The 15,739-nt window shown below is 43.3% G+C and overlaps 1 protein-coding gene across 1 annotated transcript; it reads left to right on the top strand.

The window, feature by feature from the left end:
* The first annotated feature begins 1,679 nt into the window (after window positions 1-1,679).
* Window positions 1,680-9,686, top strand: ythdf2 (YTH N6-methyladenosine RNA binding protein F2). Its single transcript, XM_069662003.1, has 6 exons — window positions 1,680-1,856; window positions 2,082-2,106; window positions 3,527-3,606; window positions 4,493-6,187; window positions 7,713-7,778; window positions 8,070-9,686. The coding sequence occupies exons 1-6, from the start codon at window positions 1,830-1,832 to the stop codon at window positions 8,091-8,093; spliced, it is 1,917 nt and encodes a 638-aa protein (XP_069518104.1). The 5' UTR covers window positions 1,680-1,829; the 3' UTR covers window positions 8,094-9,686.
* Window positions 9,687-15,739: the final 6,053 nt, after the last annotated feature.

The following is a 15,739-nucleotide window of genomic DNA, read 5'->3' on the forward strand; positions in this document are numbered from 1 at the left end:
TTCTATTGATAAGGGTTTTTGAATGAGCAGGTATGGGCTTTACGGTGCTGTAATAAAGGCTGTTTCACAACTGAGATTATATCATATAGACACACTCCTCATTAGAGCCACAGTCTTCTGAGCTCAGATAAACTCACACAAGAGCACTTTACAATTGAATAACCTGAATACGAAATTCAAAGGGAGCAAACAGACGAGTACTCCTGAATGGTCATGTGTGATAATCAAACACCACACAGAAGCCCCTCTTGACCTCACTGCCTTACTTACATCACAAATGTTTGACTGTGACCAGGAGTCCACCTTGTGGCCGGGGCATGAAATGGCAAGTGGTGCTGTTTTTAGAGTGGTCCTGAGAAAGAGAGCATTATTCTGTGAAGCAACACTAGTGAGTGATACAGGCTTGGAAAAAAGGTCATATCAAATGTCTCTACATTATGGATAATTATGGACGTAAACTTTAAAGCTAGTAACTTTAAGAACATTAATTGTTTTTCCCACAAGGGTAATAAGTCCTGATTTGAAGTTTCTCACAATCACAACATTGAGTGAATTCTCTCTCCTTGTATGGAAGCCATGAAAGGCCATGCTTCTTTCTTAAGATTGCGAGTACAACTGTTTGTTTTTTTTTAGCTCAAAATAAGCAGTAGATATCTGTCAGGTAGAATTCATAACTGAACAGGGATTAAAGTACAGTCTGAAGCATTACTTGATCTGACAGTTTCATCTTAAATCAGCTGCTACCGTTGTCAAGACGCCATCTGCTGGTAATGGCGCTCCTATTTGAAGCCGAGCCATTCTCAGCTTCCATACCTTTCAAAGATAGCATTTTCATCTATAATCAGTGGTCCTAATTCAGATACAATTGAAAGGGAGCACAAGCCAATTTAAGAACTTGCTTGTGCCCTCAAAAGTTATAGTAAAGCCCACTTGGCTCCCAGACATGATTAAAAACCATGTAGTGGTCAACCTGTTTTCTTCTTTTCTTTCTTAAAACTGGATAAACTAAAAAGAATATAATAGTTTCTTTTGAAAAAGAAAAAGAAGGTTTTGATTCTATTCCATAAATTACCTTGTGTTCTCACTAATTTCACCTACTGGTCCCCCACTCAGGTTGACGACCGCAGTTTGATGATGCCAAGTTTAACAAAATTCCATCAGAAGCCTTTGGCTTTATGGCAGTATACTGTTATCTAACATAAAGCGTCTATTGGTTAGGCTATTTAACAGTATGGCAAGCATACACTGATATCCTTTCAAATTTATCCTTTTAGAGTGTAGTATAATGTCATAGTGTCTGAATATGACATTTATAGTAAATCTATCTTTACATCAGGAAATTCAAAAGATGTTTAATATGGACTGAAACACTCTCTCTAGTAAAACTGAGATTTTATGGGAATCAAATTTAAGAATAAACAAAATAAGTCTTTTGGTTAATTTCTATATTTTATACCTTGGTCTCTTCTTATCATCTATTATTTCATATCAAAAATATTTATGTTGTCTATCATCTATTATTATATTATTATTATTATATTTAAAGGGGGTGAAAAAGTACCTCGAAGATACGAGTTCCAACCTGGCTCCTCCGCGCCACTAGGGGGCGCGTGTCCGCTGTAAATAAATGCCATCGTGGTTTGACGAGGGCCGCCCAGCCATGTTGAGGAGTCTGTCAAGCAAACTGCAGCCCGCCATTGTGTAGAAACCAGGCTCTGTAGAGAGATAGGGGCGCTTGGCTAAAACTCTTCAATAGCTAGACCTATTCTACACCCTGCCGCTTTTATTTAGGAGTAAATACAGTTACACAGGCTCCGGGGGGGAAAGACATGTCAGCCAGCAGCCTTCTTGAACAGGTAAAGAGAGGTATTTTCTGAACATTTACGAGGGCCAAATTTCTCAGCATCGCGACGGCTAGCGAGGATAGCTTAGCTCCGAGGCAGCGGCTGTGGCTCAGTAGTGCAGTAGGCCTGACCACCTGCTAAAGGAACTGACTGCTGAAAATATATCTCTTCATCTATTTTTCCCCTTCCTCTCTTCTCATAAATCAAACCTTCATGAATCACCTGGACCCAATCCAGAGACCGAAAGGCCAAGCTAATAAAGGTAAGCGCAGATATTGTCTAATGTTGTCGACTGGGGTTCAGTGAATGCGGATCTTTTACGTTCGGTGCGCTTTGAAGATCTCTCGTGCGCGGATGCGATAGCTTGGTAAAGGGGCCTGTCTGTGTAAGTTTGAAATAGATTGCGTTTTATTTTCCTCTTTAATGAAACACAAAACTACATTGTGTTTCATAAGAGTGTTCTTGGCCCTTTAAGCTGTATTCTTTTCTTCCCTTTACATCCCCTAAACGGCTCTTGTAAGGCTCCCACAGTTAGCCATAGCTACCTCTTGGCTAGCTAACGTCTGATGGCAACATGATACACATCAGCATCCTTTTCCTGGTAGTACTTGCAACGCTTTTTTTGCACTGACAGGTGCAATAATATACACTTAACACTAAGTCTTTGTCTCTGTCGGTCATTTCAAAACATTTTACAGTTATAAGCTACAGGTGCCATCCCATCACGCTACTAGGCTAATGGTAGCTAATGCAGCGTTCCAGACAACTGGGAACTCGAGAACTTCCCAGTAGAAATGTCCGATATCCGAACTGTGAAGTCTGGAAAGCAACATTAATCGACCTCCGACTAGAAAATTTGCTGCGGAACGCCATTCAAACCCGGAGTTCCTACTTGTGAACTCGGAGCATAATCATCTGCCCCGACTTCAACATTGTACTGGGAAGTTCTCGAGGTCCCAGGTGACTTGAACGCAGCGTCCGTCATATTGAAAGGACTCTTGGCGCTCGTGAACATGGAGACGCTCTGCATGCAGCTAACCGCACAGCTCGCGTGCTAGCGTTAGCTGGTTGCTAAGTTAACCCAAATGACACGTCTTCCGACATGCTTTTCCTGCGTCCAAATGGGCTGCGCTCTTCCCGTCATAGAGCTGTTCAGACTGTAATGTTAGATAACATGTATTTGCTGACCAGTTTGTGGTACAATTTATCTCCTTCGTGTCCTCATAAGCGCAAAGAACCCCATGACATGTCAACACCACAGAGCCTGCCATAACAGGGCACACTCGGAAAGTTGTGAAAACAAATCACTGAACACCGGTCCTTCTTACATAAAATATACAATAAATATGCTCTGTAACTATTAAGGAGGGACTCTTTGTCCTTTTTAGTGTTATTTTGTAACAACATGCAACCACTGCCAAGTGTATTTAAATATTTCCCGTGGCTGATTCATCTCATTATGCAAGTCAGATGCTGTTTAATCTGAGATGTATTGATCAGTCATAGTGTGTGATGTCTGATCATGCATAGCCTAATGGTTTTTCCTGTGATGGTCATAAGTGATTGCTAAGAGTGGTTTTATTGTGTTACAAGTTGTGATAAGGCTGGTGTGAAATGACCAGATACTGTAATGTCACACAGACCTGGACGCTATGTTTACTTCAGTGTTGTGTTCTTTTCAGTGCAAAACGGAGCTGTGACCCAAAAGGATACTTTGAATGACGATGAGTTTGAGCCTTACCTGAATACTCAGGCCAGACAGGTACGTTTATATTGACTGGTGTTTGCCAGCAGGTGCTGCTTTTCTGTTAAATCAATGTTATTTTCAAAGACTTGCATAGCCTCATGTATTTTTTAAATACTAGAGTACTTTCAAGTTACTTTTGGTTCTTGGTTAATCATACATCTTGCAGAGTCATTCTAAGTATATCTGAGAAAAGTGTTTCCTACTCCCTAAAGCAAGTAGTATGTGTCAGGAGTCAATTGTATTGGGTCTATTCTTAAATGTCTGATTGATCCCAATACTGACCTTGCAGTTTGACTGAGAACATCCCTAATATTGACATGCTGCTACCTTGGTACGATGACAGTTTGAAATGTCCATTGGATGTTTGGGATTATCCTGAATGTTATGAACTGTACATTCAGCAAACCACATCATTATTATTATTATTATTATTATTATTATAGAGTAAGTATTTGACAAAGACCACTACTTTGTTGATAAGTTTCAGAAATTCAACTTCAGTGTCTGTTTTCCTCTATTGAGAAGAATATCCTCCTGTTGAAGAGAATGTGAAACTTTTTTTGTAATGTATAGTTAAGTGCTGTGCATGTACAAATGTAATAAGGAGGGGCGGATGAGGGATATTAAGACAGTGTCTAATAGTGTGCTAAATTCTTGCTGTATGATAATGATAAAAATATGATGACAAATAATTCGCTAACTGTGCTCATCTTTTATCTTGGTCTGACTTTTGGGATCTACAAGAACAAGGTATACACTTGTCAAACAGAAGATAATGTTAACCATGAATGTTGTTAATTATTTTCTGCTTTCACTTAAGTTTGAGTGTGTTGCGTAAAAAACACTTGCTTTGTCCTGTTTTTAATATCTTTTCACTAAAACAAATTCTTTTTCTATCTAGAGCAATGCCTATACGGCCATGTCGGACTCGTACATGCCCAGCTACTACAGCCCCTCCATAGGATTTTCCTACTCCCTAAACGAGGCAGCATGGTCCACAGGTGGGGACCCTCCTATGCCTTACCTGGCCTCTTATGGACAGCTGAGCAATGGGGAGCCCCACTACCTCCCGGACGCTATGTTTGGCCAGCCAGGCCCCCTGGGGAGCAACCCGTTCCTGGGCCAGCACGGTTTCAACTTCTTCCCCAGTGGCATCGACTTCTCGGCGTGGGGCAATAGCAGCTCTCAGGGACAGTCTGGGACACCGCAGAGCTCTGGCTACAGCAGCAGCTATGCCTATGCTCCCAGCTCGCTTGGGGGTGCCATGATCGATGGACAGTCCCCGTTTGCACCTGCTGCCAATGAGCCCCTTAACAAGGCCCCTGGTATGAACAGCCTCGACCAGGGCATGGCAGGGCTCAAGATCGGAAGTGCCGCTCCTGGTGGTAACGGGGACATGGCTCCTAAGGTGGTGGGCTCTGGCTTACCTGGTGGGGGTCCCCTTGGCCCTGTATCATCTGTAGGACCTCCCAGCATGCCTCCTGTCTCAATTGCCCCTGCCAAGCCCGCCTCCTGGGCCGATATTGCCAGCAAGCCAGCCAAGCCTCAACCCAAGCTGAAAACCAAGGGTGGTATGGCGGGTGCCAATTTGCCTCCTCCGCCCATTAAACACAATATGGACATCGGCACTTGGGACAACAAAGGCACCATGCCTAAAGCTACCACCCCTCAGCAGGTGCCCCCCATTCCCAGCAATGGGCAGCCGCCCAATCAGGCTTCCCCACAGCCCGGAGCTACTGCTGCAGGGAACCCACAAATGCCCCTCAGCAATGGACAGCTGGTGCAGCCTGTTTCCCAGATGGGGCAGCATCAGCTTCCACCCAGTGGACAACCAGGTATGGCTCAGATGCCCCAGCCTCCCCTCTCCCAGGGTCCTGCTCCTCCAAGCCAACAGCAGCAACCTTCTCAACCTACTCGCTGGGTTCCCCCACGGAACCGGGCCAATGGATTTGGGGATGCTAGTGGGAGTGGTACAGGCCAGTCACCGCCCTCCTCCTCTGGTGTGGGTGTTGTTCCTGGGGTCCCCTCTGAACCTCACCCAGTCTTAGAGAAGTTGCGCATGGTTAACAATTACAACCCAAAGGACTTTGACTGGAATCCCAAGCAGGGAAGGGTGTTTATCATCAAGAGCTACTCCGAGGACGACATCCACCGCTCCATCAAGTACAACATCTGGTGCAGCACGGAGCACGGCAACAAGAGGCTGGACGCGGCTTACCGTTCATTGGGTGGTAAAGGGCCGCTTTTTCTTCTGTTCAGCGTCAATGGGAGCGGTCACTTCTGTGGCGTAGCAGAGATGCGCTCACCCGTGGACTACAACACGTCTGCTGGCGTGTGGTCGCAGGACAAGTGGAAGGGTCGTTTCGATGTGCGCTGGATCTTTGTTAAGGACGTTCCCAACAGTCAGCTAAGGCACATTCGGCTGGAGAACAACGAAAACAAGCCAGTGACCAACTCTCGGGACACACAGGAGGTACCACTGGACAAGGCCAGGCAGGTGCTAAAGATCATCGCTGGATATAAACACACCACTTCCATCTTCGATGACTTTTCTCACTACGAGAAGCGTCAGGAGGAGGAGGAGTGTGTGAAAAAGGTAACAAAGTTACTGTTGAATAAAGTGAATGATAAAACTGATGAATGAAAAACATGCTCTGGTTAACAAGTGTTGGAAAGGTTCAGTCTATGAAGCTAGTTAGGATGCTTGTGTGCATGTACAGCGCTTCTTTTTTCATACAAAGGAACACGGGAACGTCTGGAGGGTTTTCAGGATTGATGCTGGATTGAGATCTCTTCAGTTTGTACACATCAGAATATTATTTATTATTTTTCAGTTTTTCACTTTGGGTCCTGTGTGTTCTTCCTGTTGAATCTCATGTATTACCTCACTTAGAATTTATAAGAATGATGAAAGAGAGAATGATTGTACTTGGTTATATTTACTAAAAGCAAATGGGAATGAATCGGTGGAGTACATATCTGAAAACCGAGATAATAAGTAATATTGAGGTTTAATAGTTTCTTTTAATCGCCTTATGAGGGGTATATTGAATGAAATGTTCTTAAATATTTGGGTTTAAAGTGAAATCTGTTCAGTTTACTGTTGGACTGTCGGGCATCAACACAACAAACAAAAACAGAAGAGTAAATGTGTATTTCAGCTCATGTAGTGATACTCTTTTTTTCATTTCAGTTCCAATTTATTGTAAAAAAAAAAAGGTGTTTCATTATATTGTTATATAACGTTGCATATTTACCTGACAGAGGGACACATTGTGTGAAAAGGATGCCAAGGCAACATAATATTTGCCAGCCTTTTATAACACCTGCAGCTTATTGATGTTTGTAAACTGCAATTATTTTCCTACTTGCTCTTCTAAGACATTTCTTATGCTGTCGATTTAAGAAACCTTTCTCTGCCCATGTGCCTTTTTTAGCTTCTTAATGCAGAGTGCTGTTTAGTTGGATTGTTATTTACTCCACTGTATCTTTGTATATTTGAGATATGCTTCAGAAGCATGCTGTCAAGATGGTTTAAAGAAGAAAAATATGCTTCTTGAAGTATAATGTGGGGTTGCGTAAAAGCCAGAAGCTTGTTGCGTTGTTCAACATCCCTCCTTGAAAATACTCGAATCATATTGCAGATTTTATTGGGAACGCAGGCTTCATCTGCTGCTTACTTTCTAACACTTTCCACACAGCAAGCGATGAAGACACCTGTACAGAGAACTGTTTTCCAAAACTGTTATATTAATATAATATTGTGTCTTTAGAGTTGCTCCCTTATCAATGCCCAGTCTTCGCAGCCCTTAGTAACCGGTGAACATGTTAATAACATAACAGTGTTGGTGGATAAAAAGATGATTTCTGTCTATATATGAATCTATAATATTATGAGCAGCTTTATGTTATAAATTGGTTCATGTCTTGAGTAAAATATGTTAGGTTTGGCGTATGAGACACCTACATCTGAAGCCTGTGTAATGTCTGAAGATAGCGATATCACCTTTAAGTAGCAAAGCTACAAAGCTTTTAGCTACAAAGATCTGATGAAAGTAAAGCCACTGCTCTTGTTTGAACCTGTTCCCGTCATGCTCAGCTTTCACTCCTCTGTGTGACAGGTGGAGGTCCAAGGCAGCGAGCCATATCCCAGCAACCCAAGCAACAGGAGTCATTACAGGATTCAGGTAAACTGGTTTTATGCGTCACCATATGCTCAAGATATTTCAAGACTTGATGAATACAGCTGAATGTCTTGCACATAAATCAACTCGTCCTAAACCTAGACGCTGCCGCTGTAAACGTACCCGTTACAGACTTGCCGTGTTATAACCAAATGTAAAAGCCCGAGGGATTGTGCACGTTCGGCTTCTTTAAGAATCAACTAGAAGAAGTTGTAGGTTTCTGGGGCAACTTTACTTGTGAATATGATGTAAATTGTTGTGCCTAACTGGTTGTCTTTTTCCACTCTGTTCCAGGAGCGCCAAGGACGAGTCAAGTAACAGTTGGTGCTTTGGTCAAAAGACTGCAATGGCCCCCCCTAAAGCCCTTTCCACCCCATTACATCATTACATCCAGATCTCTCTATGAAATTCTACTAGGGGTGAAGAATTAACCAAGGACAAAAAAACTAAATGAAGACTTTCTTGATTTCTTTTGACTTTAAAGACTTACTTCGAACTTGTAGTAAAAAGAAAAGGAAACGATTATTCATAGGACTACAACTAAATGCATAGCATCCTTAGGTGAAATCTTTTTTGCCCCACCCCATTCCACTACATATGCTCCCCGCCCCCCTTGTATGCTGCTTTTTCCTTTTTTTAAATGAAAGGATCATCCTCTGTTTTTATGGTCCAAGAGCCAGCCTGTATTTCTCACACAGTCACACAAATCCAAAAGGAATTTGTCGTGTTGGCTTAATATAGTGTCCCAAAGTCAAGAATGGGCTGTTTGTCTCATTTTCTTTGTAACCGCCCCCCCCCCTCCTCACCACGCTGTCTTCTGAGGATGCTCACATCTTCAACCAGGACCCAGCGAAGTTTTCCTCCTCGGTGGATTTTCATCTTCAACGACACTCACTCCAGAATCTGTTTCGCACATGCTCGTCATGTTTTGTTTGAGAGGACTGCGGGTGTTCGTAATCGCCCTCTGTTTTGTTTTTGCATGTTGGACGGAGTGCGTGGGGACGGTTGGGTCTAAAGAGGAAGAGTAGTGAAGGGGGGGGGGGGTGAAGAGTGAAAGCAGAAGAAATGTTAAGTTGAAGAGCCTTGCTCGGTGTATAATTTTATGGTCTAAAAAAAATTGGGGCCCTCTGATAACAGTCTCCATCAGACTTTATTTACCCTCTGTTTCTTCTCTTGGACAAGTTAATTCATCGTTGCTTTGGGCTGCTTTCTTGTATTTTGTTTTTCCTCCTTCCTCAGTTTTCTAAAGACAGTGATGCGAGTGGCCCTGCCCCCACTCTTTCTATTAATCAGTTCAAGTAATAAATGTGGTATATTCAGCAGAACTGGTGTGCATTCCCCTTGTTTGACTGTAAAGAAACTGTCACGCAGCGTGTCTGTACATTTTATTCATCAGTTTTTCTTTCCCTGATGGGTAAAGGGATGAATGTTTTTTCTGCTTACCTTCATACCCGACCCGTCCACTCTCATCCTGACTTCAGTCTGCACCGCTGTACCCTGCATTTCTTTCCACTCTCCAAATGTGTCTCGTCCTCCGCACTTCTATTTCCCCGTCTCTGACTGCTCAGCCAACTTTACATACTATAATATCACAATCAGCTTCCACCATTTTCAGAATGTCATTGTTGGTGAGTTGAAAAAAAAAAACGGAAAAAAAAAACGCAAGGTCCTCTTTCAGAACTACTGGCTTTTATTTGTGGCATAATAAAGATGCTCCACAAAGTGGTGTATGGGTTCTTCCTCTTTTGTGAGTCACATGGGTGGCCTGCTGTACCTGTCTCCTTGTGTTGTATCCCTATCTAGTGTAGGCAGAATACAATACCTGTCTTGATTCCCTCAATTAACTTTTTACCTTGCTGTATTTTATTTGAAATGTGTCACCACTGCAAAACAGCCCTCTGGAATATGTTTATTATCCATAAGGGGCCATAAAATGTAGGGTATATAATTTATTTTCAAGCTGTGAACATGTGTACGTCATATCTCGAATACCTGCATGTGTACAAATTTTTGGTTAGGAAATCATCTGCAATCCGCCATTTTCTTTCCTCGTCAGTGCGGCTGTAGTGCACGTAGTGGCCACAAGAGGGAGACACCGCATTATGTACTGCTGTTATTCCATCCTGTGCAGAGGACAGACTGCTGCTGGAGACTGGCGTCAAGTAAGGCCTTCTTAACGGTTAGGTATCCATAAGTCTTCATTTTCAAGTTTAGTCTCTGATGAGTTAACATTGCATGTTGTCACCGACATTAGCGACATTGCATAAAACTTACTGGTTTTATGTGGGCATTTATTCTTAAGATGTATTGACCTATGTGGCCTATAAGTGCTTAAAGTTTTAAAACACCATCGTCAACAAAGGAAAGAATAATCTAAATTGGGCTGTAATATCACAACCCACAAAAAACAAAAAAGCCTACCAAAATAAAAAAACACGCATATTCTACATTAAAGCCACGCAACGCTGGCTAAACTAAATGCTAAACTAATGCTGTTTGACAGAAACGTAACGTATACTTCAGTAAACTCTCCCATGTTTTCAGGTTTGTTAAAAATTTAAAATATATATGCATTTAGGATGTATAATTCATCCTAAAATCCACGCGAATATACCTATATACACCTAAAAAATTTGAATATATTGCCTCTGAATTTAGTTGACATTTATAGCTTTTCAAAGTAAAACACAGCAACAAACATATGCCTACACTACTGACTTGAAGGCACACGAGTTCACGTTTACATAATACTAAAAAAACGTAGGACTGCCCCTGACCTCTGTACAGCACCTGATGTCCCTTGTAACTCATGGAGTCGTACAGGCTAACGACCTACACTGTAAGGAACTTCATGTAGGCCTAGTAATAATTTCATAACACAATGGAGGAAAGGGCCTATTTTAATTGGGGAAGTGTAAAGCTGCAAAACGTTGGGTTACATAACGTAACCTCGGTTCTTTGATAACAGAGTGAGGTCTTTAGTCTTTGAAACTATTTTCCAAATCTGAGCATCTCGCAGCTATTTGGCATTTAAGTGCAGGCCTTGGTTAGCAAAAAAATCTGTGTGTGTGTGTGTGCGTGTGCTGTGTGTTTGGAGAGTGGGTGGGGGGGTCGACGGCACGTGTCGTGTCTGCGTTGAGGGTGCGTGGCAAACACGCTGCCTCGAGGGGATCTCCCGTGACCCTTATCTGCAGCGTCTCTGGGGACGCCTTTCAGCCACTCCTGGGATGCAAATGAACGGCCATAAAAGAGAGACGGATAGAGCCACCGAGACGATGGAGGAGAAGAAAGGGAAATGGGACCATGGGGAGAAAGTGAAGGCGGAGGAGGAGGAGGAGGGAGGGTTGAAGGCGAAGAAGAGGAGGGGAGGAGGTCAGCACTCGCATCTCTGAGCAAAGATCGGGCTAAATGCATGGAGGAGATGGAGGAACAAAATAAGTTGCCCTGCAGTGGTGAAAGGAGAAATTCCTCTCTGTCAGAGTGTGTGTGTGTGTGTGTCTTCTTTCGCTGACTTCAGTGTAGGCTGTATTCATACAAAATCCAAAAACCTAAAAACTATATAAAACGACAAATAACAATTTTCAGTGTGTATTTTATTTTGAAATCTCATTTAATGGAACATATAATACTTGTTTAATATTTCCAACAGACTCTGTGACCCTGCTTTTAATTTGAATTCCTTTTTTTTAACATTTCTCTGTCATAATTTGCACTGTGGAATATATTGTTCAGTCGTCGAGCTACACATTAGGACGCGTGGTGTCTGTGGGTTCATATTGCACTGCAAGGTCATGGTTCTGCTTTATTTTCACCTCATTATCATAAGGCATCCATCTCTTTCTTCCATTAGTGACGCTTCACCATGTCGCACACCCGACCTCTATTTACATGACTAAATTAGATTTCTCTCTCTTTTCGTGCATTTTGTTTTGTGGAGCCTGCCTCTGATATTCAGAAGAAAAAAATGGACTTAAAAAAACGGCAATACAGGACTCAAGCTTATGGCTGATTTATTTTTAAAATTAAATAATATATGTCCGGTCACTTTATAATTTTTTACTTATATTAAAAAGGTATTTTATTTTGTAGGGTTTTTTTATAAGAGAATTCCCTTCCTGTAGGCCTATAATTCCACCCCGTCACCATTTATCAGCATTATTTTGCCTCATAACTAAAAGCATCGGAGCTAAAAATATATACACATCTATATGTATGCTATTTAGGAATATGTCATGATGATGAATGTTTAAAGCACTTGAGGGGGGGGCCTACACGCGGTCACCTGCTCACAGTCACCAGGGGTCCGGCACTGTTGACACATTGAGTGTTTTCCCCCCTTTCATTTCTCCTCGTGTCCCAATTCTATTGAGAGGTTTTTTTTCAAATGCATAATGTGCAGACAGGCGAAGGGGCCCGTAAACAGTTGATGACCTCTGTCTCAGCATATGTGGCACACTTGCCCTCTGCACGCTCTTATTGTGTGGAGATGACAGGAAATAATGAAATGTCAACCCCTGATGTATCCGAACATAAAGACTCATAGAGGCCTGATACTGATGCAGGGTGTATTCTGAAAACCTCTCCAGCCTAAATATCGTGTGTGCTACAATTCTTCGATTGTGTGAGATGATTTTATCCGATCTTCCTGCGTTTAACAAATTGAGTCATATTTTAAATCGACTACGCTTAAATTAAAACAACAGGAAGCGGAATAGATCGAAAGAAATCTACACAAAAAAATCCACGATTTCTCTTTTTTGTTTCTTTGATATTCCGCCTCCATCATCTGAGATGTAGGTCAGCTCGCATCTCTATCGCCTGCAGCGATTTACAGCTTGAATCGTTTGACGCAGCTCTGTGATTATAGGAGTCGAAATGAAGCTCATTATTTAAATGACTTGATGTGCTTTGGGCCTTTTGACTTTGAAGAGAAGTACTCGATAGTACAAATAGAAATGTTGTCTGTGGAATGACTTCTTTATTGAGACTTTTTTTTGCAGAACAAAAACACAAACAAAGCCGTGACACTAAAACGTACAGTTTTAATGCAACTTATAATAAAATAATAAAGATCAAAGCTGGACGGTGGTCATGGAAATATGGGAGTAAAATAACCCAGCATGCACTAGAATGACCCAGGAGGTGTCGGCTTCTTTATGATAAGGGCAGAATTGTGTAAAACAGTAATTCTCGTACGATAGCGCATCTTTCTCACCCTGTTTTTCCATCTTCCTCTCAGATTCAGCGAGTGTACGCTCATGCGTAAACACCCAGACCTTTGAAGTGGCCCTCTGTCACCACATGGCAAATCCCCCCGGTGTGATCCCTCTGTCCATTTGGCCACAAGACCCACACTGGTAGGCTGCCTACAGCTCTGTCTGTTCTGTCAGTATGGAAACCAGTATATTACCTCGACTGGTGCCCAGTAATTATGGCTGATACCTCTCTATGTTTCCTGTATGTGTTTCCTAGTTTCCTGCCTCAGGTCGCTGCTCTGTAACCTCTCTGCCTAATGCTTCTTTTCCCCGGCTTCTGAGCAAACCGTTAATGTCGTCTCCTGTTAATCTCATAGGATTGTAGCGAACGTCCATCTGTGTAGTCGTCACAGCCACTCTCCTGTCCTGCGGTGGCTTTTCTGCTGGCGTCTCAGGTGAGCGAAGACTGTGGCTTTTCTCTTGGCATTCACCGCGTGCCTTAATTGTATTGAAATTAAATCAAGGTCCACTGTGAACACAAAGAGCTCAAACCCAAACTTATGACATGTTCTCGGCTCCTTTTCAGCTCACCCTGCCTTCAGCGACACTTTCCCTCCTTTGTATTCATCTTGTTCTGCGATTTTCCACACGAACACCACACGCTGAACGCTTACTTTCTCAATCTTAAAGCTAAATCCTATTTTTGTAATTTTTTTTTAATCCATTCCTGTTTGACTTTCTCCTCCCTCTCTCCTCACCTGTGATCTCTCCTCCCTGTGGGCTCAGAGGCGGCTATGCGGTCCTTTCACACGTCAAAGTACATCGCATGCTAATCCCACACCAACATGCATCCTCCTTTTGAAGTAAAAACAGGTTTTCTTTACAGACAATACAGAACAAAAAACACATATGATACAAGCCGATGACATTGTGATTCCTGCGAGTGCACAGCCCCGACTGTGTGAATGCATGCATGCGTTTGTGGAGGTTTTACAGCAACAGAATGTGAACAAAAAGAAATCATATCAGCGCAGCAGTTGCAGCATTGAGGCATTCTTTGAGTACATACACTACAGCACATGATTTAAAAAAAAAAAGCAGCACAGAGAGAGGAGAGCGCAGAGAGACAGGGAGTGAGAGAGAGCGAGCGAGCAAAGCTACCTTTGTTGCACCATAAAGAGAGCAGCAGCCCAGCTACCTGACTGCTACCATTCCTGCAGACCATCTTCCCCTCACAGCAAAACAAAGGATGACGACTACATATTTAGGAGTACACACACGGCGATGCACCGCTATGCCTTATCTCCTCACCATAGCGCTGCCTCCGCTGGTCCTGGTTAAGAGCTTGGTACGGTTTAATCAGACCAAGCAGTTCTTCATTACAGTTGGTAAAGCTGTGTCGTTATCTCCCCTCTTCCCTCCCTCTCTCCCTCCCTCCTACTCTCCATCTCTCTCTCTCTCTCTCTCTCTCTCTGTGCACTCTGCGCATGTAACTATAGCCACGTACAGACTGGAAACAGGATCTAAATAACAACAGTGTCCATCCTCTGATTTATAACACACAAATAATTTAGCAAAGTGTAAATTCGGATGATTTCAAAGCAAAAACACGAGGAAGAATTTAGCTTCTTTGCCGTTACGAAAGACTCGCATCAAGAAAACTGCAACTGTTACATTAAAAATCCCTTTCTTTTTAAACTCATAACCACTGCTCTCACTTCCTTTTTATATTTGCCTATAAAGAACTTCTGTAGCACAAGCAGAATACGCTTTTTTCTCAGATCAAATACATCCTTCCTCTCTAAAGACGAGGCAAAAAACAGCAGAGGAGCTGCAGAGTATTTCCTCCTTCGGGTCCATCCGTGGTCCTGGTTTTGTTATTGTTGTTGCTGAAGTTGTAGCTGTTGACCGTGCAGCTCCATCCTGTGAAGAAGGTCCTTCTGGGGTTGGGAAGAGCAGGGGAGCAGGCACACAGAGGGGGGTTTGGTGGGATGGCGGACAAGAGGGGGCTGAAGGGACGGGAGGCAGGCAGGCAGGTGTCACGCATGCAGTCAGGGGATAAAAAACACTAAATTCTACCAAGTCATCACCGTTAGAAAAATCCTTTGGATCTGCTCAAGACAAAACCAAAAAGGAAGAGGAAAAAAGCCCAAGATGTAAAATATACATATATAAGCCGGGTCGGTATATATGTATAAGGATCCGAGGGGAGAAGGAGGAAGAGGACAGAGAGGAGGGATGGACGGACGAGGAGGAACAGGCAACTGGCTCACACACAGACACACTGCGCCGAGGCGAAGGCACGGGCTTCAATTTATGCTTTCTGGTCGACACCACCCCCCACCTCACTCGCAAACACACGCAGACACACACACATACACACACGCACACACAGCGTCCCGCCCCTATCTGCCCCTGTCCCTGTCCTGTCCCGTACTGGATGCGTGGCCCAGCTGATCAGTGCAGAGGGATTAGCCAACGGGGCCAGCTGGCAGGGATTACACAGGCAAAGTGGGGGAGGTATGTGTGTGTGAGTGAGGGGGGGGGGGTGGGAATGGGAGGGGGGACGATGGGTGAGGAGGGTAGTCCTAATACTGGAGGGGGGGGATGGTAGGCACTATCTTGTCCCACACACACACAGATGTTCACATACACATTTCATGCACACATGTATCATGCACCAGCGCCTGAGCGCGATATAAAGATGCTAACAAATATGTCTTCCGAGCTGCAGCGGCGCAGACTGCAGCGACGCAGCCGGTAATGCAT

Source organism: Semicossyphus pulcher, unplaced genomic scaffold (assembly GCF_022749685.1).
Source record: "Semicossyphus pulcher isolate SPU_LCO1_2020_fin unplaced genomic scaffold, fSemPul1.0.p SCAF_14, whole genome shotgun sequence".
Taxonomy (NCBI): domain Eukaryota; kingdom Metazoa; phylum Chordata; class Actinopteri; order Labriformes; family Labridae; genus Semicossyphus; species Semicossyphus pulcher.

Coding starts and splice junctions, on each gene's coding strand:
- ythdf2 (XM_069662003.1), top strand. CDS start 1,830: ATGTCAGCCAGCAGCCTTCTTGAACAG. Junction 2,107..3,526: donor GAAAGGCCAAGCTAATAAAG/GTAAGCGCAGAT, acceptor TGTTCTTTTCAG/TGCAAAACGGAGCTGTGACC. Junction 7,779..8,069: donor GGAGTCATTACAGGATTCAG/GTAAACTGGTTT, acceptor ACTCTGTTCCAG/GAGCGCCAAGGACGAGTCAA.